At 49.3% G+C, this 9,757-nt stretch overlaps 1 protein-coding gene across 2 annotated transcripts in view; it reads right to left on the reverse strand.

Moving 5' to 3' along the window:
* Nucleotides 1-8,954, reverse strand: part of NTM (neurotrimin) — a 1,406,997-nt gene extending 1,398,043 nt beyond the window's left edge. The window contains exon 1 of one of the 2 annotated variants that reach the window (XM_060250804.1): nucleotides 8,577-8,954. In XM_060250804.1, coding sequence (XP_060106787.1) covers nucleotides 8,577-8,661 — 85 coding nt within the window. In that variant the 5' untranslated portion in view covers nucleotides 8,662-8,954. The remainder of the gene's footprint in view (nucleotides 1-8,576) is intronic. The other variant, XM_060250798.1, reaches the window with a different exon arrangement.
* Nucleotides 8,955-9,757: the final 803 nt, after the last annotated feature.

Raw genomic sequence — 9,757 nt, forward strand, 5'->3', positions numbered from 1 at the left:
AACCTGACATAGCCTGGCCCAACAAGGTCTCATTTATGTCAGATCCGGCCCTCATAACAAATGAGTTTGACACCCCTGAATTAGACTATCCAAGACTATCATGATCCTGGGCCTGGTAAGGCTTGCAGGCCCCAGGGAAGCCTGCTTAGGAGTTACTGGGAAAAGCCAACATCTCCCAGGATCCCTTCTGTCCCTCTGATCGGGTAGCGAGGGTTTTGGAGGGAAACAGGCCCAAAGAGGGGCGGGGCCTGGGAAGAGAATATATAAAAGCCAAGCCCGGGAAGTGGGTGTTCTTTTTCCTAGGAGGCAGAGTTGAGGAAGAGCTGCTGCCAGGGAGAGACCCTCACCCTGTGAGGTAGGTGAGTTGGCCCAGGTCTGACTGAGACAGTTAGAGACAGTAAGTCCAGATGCATTAGGGTATTTGGTTATTTTCCCCTTCACCCCTTTTACTGTTTTATGCACCTTATTTGTTATATTGCACTGATCTTTTAATAAACCTTTTTTTTCCTGTTAACTCTGCCTGGTCCTCACGCCCATTATTTGGTCTAAGCTAAGGGAGGCTTGGGATGGTACTCTGGGCCTGCTCAAGGGAGACCCTTAACCCAGAGTGGTGGCAGCAATTGGTAAGACCGCCCCCCCCCGAGTCGTGACAAAGACTCTCACAGAAATGCAAAAATATAGGGGAAATAACTAGGCATTCAAGTGGGTTGAGGGAGGGGGGGAGATCTGGGACTTCAGTATTGTGGAAACCTCTCCTCCTGCTGAAAATACCTAAGACAATGAAATCTGGGGACTTAAAGCCTCCAAACACAAGAACCCCCCCTCCCCCCTGAATTGCATTTCTTGCTTGGGGTTTTGCACCATGGCATTTAAGAGCGGCAACTTTGAACATTTCTGATTCCCCAGTCACCCGCACCAGTCTGTGCTATCTCCTGATCCAACAATACCAAAATATTACCGCCAGCCCCAAATGTCATACTCACACTTTAAAAGACCAAGTTAATTAAATTAAATGCAAGGGAGGGGGAAGTCAGCCAAAATCTACCACCCAAGATGTCTGCTGCTTCATTTGACTTAACAGAAAAGCTGGCTTTGCAAGAGAACCCCAGAAAAATTTAATTTGGGAGATTCAGGGAGAAGGGGGATGGATGGGTGAGGGAAGAGAGGAGCGGGTACTTGGCTGAATGAAGATTTCATCCCATCTAGTGACAAAGGAAACTGCTAGTTAGTAATAAACAAAAAAGCAGTTTTGGCCCATTTAAGCAAAACTTGTGTGTCATAACAGTACAGGCTGTAATTATTCATAACTAAGTTATTTTTTTTAAAAAAAAAATGCTATGTCGTCTAAATTTTAATCCCCGCTACGATCTCAATTGCAATTCTTTGACAGGGTGCAAAGTTATGTCGCTTCTCCAGTGGGCGGAATAGCAGAAGGGGAGTGTGTGTGGGGGGAAATCTGGAAGCTGCAATCTGCTCTCCTTGCAGTCCACATGGACGCCTGCAAAAGAAGCCGCTCCTTTGGAATTTGGCTCTGGCAAGATCCCTCTGCGTCCGTGACAAGTCAACTCAAAGCCAGCCTGGCAAGTGACATAGCGGGAGGGGGGGAGGGAAGAGAGAGAGACAGCTGCCAGTCCTCTAAGCTTCTCCCCTTCTAGGAAATCTCCCTCTCTATCCAGGTACAGGAGAAGGAGATGAGCAGACATAGCAAACTGGAGAGACAGCAAAGGAACAAAAAAAAAAAAGTCAAAAGACAGACAAAGCTGATCAGAAGACATTAAAATGGAACAAGTCCTCCCAAGAGGAAAGGAGGTTGCTGGAAAGAGGGAGGGAAGCAAATGCAACACACACACACACAAAACAGAAGCTGATGCATCCCATGTGAGGGCCAGGCAGGAATGAGAAGGCGTGTGCTGAAGGGACAGCTCCACAGCAAATCAGAATCTCTTATTAATCAACAGCCATTGCTCAAGGCCCTGGGGAGGCAATCACCCCCATTCCTCACCCCCCCCCCCCATGGCCTCTCTGCTAATCAAATGCGAAGACCAAGGAAAGCGCCTCGTCTTGCACACCTTAAAAGGGAGACGTGGCAACCTGCTCCTAGAATCAGACTCATTTCCCATAAGTAGTTGGAAGACTAAAAAAAGAGAGGGAGAGAGAGAGAGAAGAGAAGTCTGGGTTAAAGAGCAAGAACCTGAACTCCCCCAAAGGAGAGAAGCAGCTTGCGGAGAGGAGAAGAATGACTAGGCTTCAAATGTGGGTTGCTTCCTGAAAAGACCTGCCAGATCAATAGGACCTGGTTGGGTTATTGCAAGCCATAGAAAAGGCTACCGAGATGGGATGGAGGCATTTTTATCAGCTGGGGAGCTGTTCTGCTTTCTTTTCCTTTAAGGTCAACCCCACCCCCCTCCAGCCCTGATGCATTGCCCACCCCATTGTTTTTGACCTGCAAAAGACACTGAGGAGGCTTTTCAGAGTTCCACCAGAAACCTACATTAAGAAATAAGCTTCATTCTCTCTCTTCCACCCACTTGTCCCTTTTCATCCCCATGACCTAGTCCATGCTTTTCAGGGGGTCATCTTCTCTCTGGCCTTCACTCCCCTCAACTTCCCAGCCTCCAAGGATATAGCCAGTCTTCAACCTGTCCCATAAAGGGCTGTTCTGGCCACAAGGGTGAGGTTTTTATTCTCAGCTAAACTGACCAGTTTCTCTTCGCTTATAGAAGATGGGCTTCAAAAACAGCTGGAATAATTACAAATGCGCCAGTGTAAGTAATCATCACCTTCTTTGTCACCAGCACAATGAAACACGGGCTACAGACCATGGGTGGAATTCTAGCAGGAGTTCCTTTGCATATTAAGCCACACACCCCTGATTTAGCCAATCCTCCAAGAGCTTACAAGGCTCTTTGTTATAAGATCTTGGAGGATTGGCTACATCAGGTGGGTGTGGCCTAATATGCAAAGGAGCTCCTGCTAGAATTCCACCCCTGTTACAGACTATTTTTATTTATTTCGTTTATAATCCATCTTTCCTGCTGAGAATAAAAGTTTTTTGGATAGCAGAAAGTGTCATCAAGTCACAGCTGACCTATAGCAACCCCTGTTGGGGTTTGCAAAGCAAGAGGTGGTTTTGCTATTGCCTATCTCTGCCTCATAATCCTGGCATTCCTTGGAGGTCACCCGTCCAAATACTAGACACGGCCAACCTTGCTGGTGGTTACCAAACCTTAAAAGACAATGCCATGGAACAAGACAGTGCATTATAACAAGCACTGCAATAAAACCACCTGCAATGTTCATAGCTATTAAAACTACAACTATGAAAGTTCCCTGCTGGAATGGCAGAAGAAAGGGTATGGTATAGAAACTTTACTTTCAAGGCAAATCCAACAGCATCTTTGGACAAGGGTCATAAAATCAGAGAGTTGGAAGGGACCGCCAGGGTCGTCTTGTCCAACACGCTGCACAATGCAGGAAACTCACAAATACCTCCCCCTAAATTCACAGGATCTTCGTTGCTGTCAGATGGCCATTAAGCCTCTGTTTAAAAACCTCCAAGGAAGGAGAGCCCACCACCCCCTGAGGAACTCTGTTCCACTGAGGAACCGCTCTAACGGTCAGGAAATTCTTCCTAATGTTAAGCCGGAAACTCTTTTGATTTCATTTCAACCCATTGATTCTGGCCCTACCTTCTGGGGCCACAGAAAACAATTCCACACCATCCTCTATATGACAGTCCTTCAAGTACTTCAAGATGGTGATCATATCACCTCTCAGCCACCTGCTCTCCAGAGTCCTATGGGCTAGGCCAATAGAAGGATCAGCTTCTGTTAGGGTTCCATTAAAAACCAGTATTGGCAACAAGTAGATTCTTGGAGTCTACCATACACATTGAGAATTTCAGAGCTTTTTTCTGGTAGCAGGAACTCCCTTACTGATGTAGCCCATTCTCTAAGAGCTTACAGGGCTCCTAGTACAGGGCCTACTGTAAGCTCCAAGAGGACTGCCTACATCAGTGGGGTGTGGCTTAATATGCAAAGGAGATCCTGCTACAAAAAAAAAAGCTCTGGAGAATTCCCTTGGAGAGAAAAAAAGCAACCTTTGTTGTTCTGCATGTTTAAATTTAGAAAAATAGAGCTTCATCAAATATTTGTCAGGAAGTTCATCTTCACATTGAGCTAATCTGCTCACACAGATGGTTCATGTCTAGCCATCTGATTCTGCAAGCTTCAGAACATGAAATTCATTATCAAATTCATATCTGGTGGGGAGGGGGAAGTCAGCTACATTGACTGGTACTATTCCGCAACTGGGATGTAGCCAAAAGCCTAGTCAAACTTGTCTGTTTGCTATCAAGTTACAGTCAGCTCATGGTGACCCCTGCTGGGAAGCCATGGCAAGAGACAAACAGGTGGTTTGCCATTGCCTGCCTCTATATAGTGACCCTGGTATTCCTTGGGGGTTTCCCATCCAAATACAGAGCTAACCCCGCTTAGCTTCCAAGATCAGACAAGAGACGTCTAACCTAGGCTATACATGTCAAGGCCCAAACTGTTTATAAATGAGAATTCTGTTTGCAAACTGGAAGCGGGTGGAATGATTCATCCATTTCTAAAGGATCACCTGCCATCCCTTAAGCTTGACTTCAATGGCCACCACTTGTTTGTGTCCAGAATTTATATCCCACTTTTCTGCCCAAGTCAGGACTCCCAAGATGGCTAATGGTGAAAATTAGAATATTGCAGAACAATCAAAGGCCGACTTAAAACTGAAAGTAAAGTACATGTCTAAAAGCACATAAAAACAGTAATTAAATATGGGGAGAAGGAGGGATTCACTGAAAGAATGCCAGACAAGAAATCTTCACCTGCTGGTGGATGACAATGGTTGAATGGGACAGAGAAATGTCCTCGGGGAGGGAGCTCCACGATTTTGGTGCCAAGAGAAGAACCTCTCTTGGGTTGAGATGAAGGGGCCATCATGACTTGTTGATGCAAACAGTCAGGGGTGGAATTCTAGCAGGTGCTCCTTTGCCTGTTAGGCCACACACCCCTTATGTAGCCAATCCTCCAAAAGCTTACAAAGCTCTTTTTTCTAAGCTCTTGGAGGATTGGCTACATCAGGGGTGTGTGGCTTAATATGCAAAGGAGCTCTTGCCTGGGATGGAACTTCATGGGGTTGCCACAAGTCCATTGCAACTCCAGGGCACCTTTCACATCTCTTCCAATTCCACTGGAGGGCAGATTTGAAATTGCTTTCTTCCCCCAAACCCAAGCATTATTTCATAAATCACAGAGACAGGACTGACCATTCCCATTGTAACAATCAGAAACAGGGAGAGATTTCAGCTGAGGCCAGTGGCTATACCTGAATAGAAGCAGCTGCACTCAGAAAAGAAGGTGTATCCCATTTTACATTGGAACAGCTGGTTCTAAACCAACAGCAAACGTTGGAGAACTGCTCAAGATAACTCTGCTCATGATTAAACCAGGGTTAACCCAGCTGGACTTTTAAAAAGTTCCCAATTCATCCTTCCACTGATAAGTTATTCTAGGCAGCTGCCAAGAGCAGTTCTTTGCAGTGGGAGGCACTCCTGTTACAGCTGAAAAAATTAAGACAATGCAATCCAAACTCTGAATCAGCTGGAAGTAAAGTTCCCAGTTTTCCTCTCCCTTTAATACAGGCTTGTTGGGATGTTATTTTCCAGGTGCTGGCCAATGCCCTAAAAAGCTTCAACTAGCCCCTTTCTACAAAATTAAGCTTCCATTAAAGATACATAAAATTGGCAACCCCTAACTGGAAGGGAAGAATGGACAGCCTTCCTACTAAAATCGTGTGGGGTTAGGGAACACAAAGGGGCACTAGGACTGGCATTGCGGTTGACTGGTCAGGCTTGGAAAATCATAGCATGAAGATCGTTTCAGCCTGCAAAAATACCTCCCCATACTTCCCCAGCTTGCACTTCTGAACAACTTCCCACATTTTTTCAAAAAGTGCCTTGTGCATCAAAATTAAGACTGCCGGTTGTTCTAAAATCCTCTCCTTAGCATTCTGGCAGAGCCGGATTAACCATTAGGTCAAGTAGGCACTGGCCTATGGGCCCCCCGCTTTTAGGGCCCCAGGCCAGCTTTCCCCCCTGCTTGCAGCCTTCCCAGCCTGCACGCACAGCCAGCAACTGAGCCACTCTTTGCCCAACTTGCCTGGTGCGGTTGCTGCTGGTGTTATCGCCAAGTTTGCCTCTCTTTGCCTCTCCCCCACAGCTTAGTCAAAGGGGCTTTTGAGAAGCTGTCTGCAGTGGGGGTCATGGGCAGTGGGGCAGGTGCTCAGATACTTTTCAAGAGCCCTCCCCCCAAGATTTTGACTGCCTAGGGGCCTCCACAGGGTTTTATCCGGCACTGCATTCTGGCTTCATTACCTGCAAGGAGTATTTCTTTTATCAACCCAGGAGCATTCAAGAGTACACCCCCATGATCCCCTCCAGCCTAGAGGAGTCCAGCTCAGAAGGAGACTACCTCCCCATCAAATGGCCCCAAGGCAGAAAGAGATGACTTGCAACCCCAAAAACAAACAGGGAGGGGGGAATACCCATGGCTCAGTATTTCGCTCAGAGCACTGTCAGCCTCATTGGCCGCTGTCTTTAGTCACTCTACAGGCCAGCACTTAAGGTCCTCTCTGCTGGTTTCCTATACCTTTTCCAGCAAGCCAGTGCCAGGCATGAACTGGCACCCCCTCCCCCCCCCCTACTTAAGGGGGGAACTGCTCCCAATGCCTGGAAAGCAGAATTACAGCACAGTATAAAGTACGTTCATTGGGTTGCAACTGATTTAAATTACTGGTTTTATTGATTTTATTTGTACCTTTTGTTGTACATCACCTAGAGCCCGGCATTGGCCGGGATGAGGCATTTCATACATTTAATTAATAATAGCTATGTAATTGCAATTGTACAGTCTTAAGTCAACTGATGGGGATTGCACTGGACCCCAGAGAAGAACCTCATGCTCACCCCATTGGGCTTCCCCCAACATTACAGAGGGCAACATGCTCATTAGGATCCCATTCCAACAGCACAGTCCCTCCTTGTGAGGGGAAAGGGGAAGTAAAGGCCCTGATGGCCTCTCTCCAGATGGTCATGTGGCAATTTAACACAAACTGACACATACTCCAACATGAAGCGGGCAAAAACATATGGATCACTTCCCCCCTCCCCATCCTGTAAAATGCATCCAAACACTGCTTAGGAAAATCATCAACCTGCCCAGACTCCGTGCCCACATCTCTGGGCTTCCCACACCCAAGCTGCCAGTCCTGCCCATTCCATTTCCACTCTGCATTTCCCATGCTTGGAATCCATCCAGACGCCACTCTTCTTCCTATTTACCCCAGGGATCTCCCGTGGGCTCCAGGGAGGAGTTAATTACGTCTCCATCAGGTCTCTTGACCTCAGCCGGAGGGGTCAGGGATTATAAGGAAAGTCTTTAATCAAGTTTATGGAAGGTTTCCTAAGACGGAAGGAGATGGGAAAGGGGGGGGGGGTTGAAATGAAAAGGAGATGATATGGGAAGGGCTCTCTCTTCATTCTGCCTTTGAGACCCCCTCCCAAACTAAGGACTTGCTCTGTGTGTGTGTGTTTTGCAACCTGGCGAAGGCGCTAAGCTGAGGGGAAAGACAGAGCAAGTGGCTAACTCAAGAGGTCAGGTCTTCCACCCTTTGGAGCTGTGCACGAGAAGTTTCTCCACCTTCTAGCAATCTTTAGGAAGGGGGGAGGAACCACAGGGGGAAGGAGGAAACTCAGTGGAAGGCACAGACTGCTGGGATTACAACAGACTCATGGTGTCAACGCATCTCAGAAAGAAATCAGAACAGCACCAGGAAGACTCTCTTGAAAGGATACCCAAGAGCGCAGGCTTGGCTCTCTTACGGAGTCAACCCAGGAGCCAGGTTTAAGCAGGTATCCCTTGGACTCAACCGCTGCTCTGCAGCTTCCGTTTGTCTAGCAAGGCAGACAACTTTGCCCACCCCCTTCAAGACACCGGACCATTAACTGTCACACTTCCTCTCCTATTAAGTTGCTCCCTCTTCGCCCCGGTCCCTGCAAACTGAGCGATCCCTTTTCCAGGTGCCAAACCGAATTCCAGAAGGCACAGATTTTAGGAGAACTGGGTGATTGCGCAGCCGCTTCCCTTCTCCCCCCAGCACTTACCAAAGTTTGGGCATGGAAGTTTGCGGCCCCCCGCCCGGTCGAGTCCCCCCCGCAAAAAAAACACTCCCCGGAACCATCAAGCCGGCGCTAAGCAACCCCAGCCGTTCATCCCCCCACGCCGCAGCCACCAAAACGCACAGCCAAGGCGACTCCCGCGGTTCCGAAGGCAGCGATACAGAAAGACCCAGATACTCGATTGGATTTTGGGGAGGGTGGGGGGTGGGAAAGGAAAACCGAAGCCCGGAGGAGAAGAAAGCAGACCTCCGACGTCCCCCCCCCTCCCCCCTCCATCTTCTCAATTGCGACCAAAGAATCCAAGCAGCCCGGCCGGCGCAAAGGCGAGGAGAGCGCGCGAGAGAAGAGCTTCCCTTACCTTGGAAGAGAAGCAGCGAGGCCATCCCAGCCGCGATCGCCCAGCAGAGAGAGGGGTGCAGCAGCGGGGCCCGAAGTCCAGGCATGGTCGAGGGGGCGTTTAGAGCTGTCTCGGGGGGGCTGCGCTCCTGCCCAAAGCCGGCTTCTTTTGGCCACCCCGGGGTGCCCTTCCCGGTTTCAACGGGGCGGGGAGCTCCGAAGCTGGCGGAGAGCGAGACTCTCTTGGGGATGGCAGCGGAAACCAGAAGGGTCCACAAATCCAGCGCTTGCCCAAAGCCTCCCCCCCAGCCCAAGCGGCTCCGGAGCGAGCGGGCGCAGAGAGACTTCTCGGCAATTCTCTCCACTCGGGCTCTGGCACAGAGAGGCGCTCCGAGAGAGGCGCTGCGGCCAAGTCCTCCTCCTCCGCGGCTCGCTCATTGGTTCCCCGACAGAGGATTGACACGCCGCCGCCACGGCCGCGCACACGCGCTCCCGGAGACCGGCGGAGGGTTAAGGAGCCCGGGAGAGGAGAAGGAGGAGCGCGCCCGGCGGCTCGCTAGTTGGGGCTCCGGTTTGCGTAAAGGGGCAATCCGAGCAGACCCTGGGTCCTGCAGAAGTCCGTATCTGCTCGGACTGGCAGCCGCTCTCCAGGGTGTCTGGCGGAGGCCTTGCGCATCAACCTGGCCTTTTAAAACTGGAGATGCCGGGGATTGAACCCGGGGATCTTGCCCACGCCAAGCGGACGCCCTACCGGCTGAGCAACGTTTAAACGGGCAGAGGTCGGAGTCTCGCGCGCTACCCAATGACTTATTTTGAAACAGATACATTCCTCTTAAAAAATAATAACAACTGCCTGTCCTTTGCACAGGTGTACACACACGTAGGAGTCAAAGCCGCTTCACAAATTAAGTCCCCCTGTGAGGGCTTGTGTAGTGGACAGTGGAAATGTAACGTGAATACAAATGCATAAATCACTGGGAGGATCAGTTTGACTTCTGGGGACTCTATAAAAGTTCCCCAGGCGAAAGATGGTTCCTTATTGCCTGCCTCCAGGGGGCTCCGCCTAGATTTCTTTGGGGGTCCCCCATCCAAATACTAGCTAGGGTTTAGCTTCCAGACACAAACACACACACATATGTATGTTCATATGTATATATACACACATCTATATATTAGATGAGAAACCTGAGTTGGTTGCTGTGC

Source organism: Heteronotia binoei, chromosome 12 (assembly GCF_032191835.1).
Source record: "Heteronotia binoei isolate CCM8104 ecotype False Entrance Well chromosome 12, APGP_CSIRO_Hbin_v1, whole genome shotgun sequence".
Taxonomy (NCBI): Eukaryota; Metazoa; Chordata; class Lepidosauria; order Squamata; family Gekkonidae; genus Heteronotia; species Heteronotia binoei.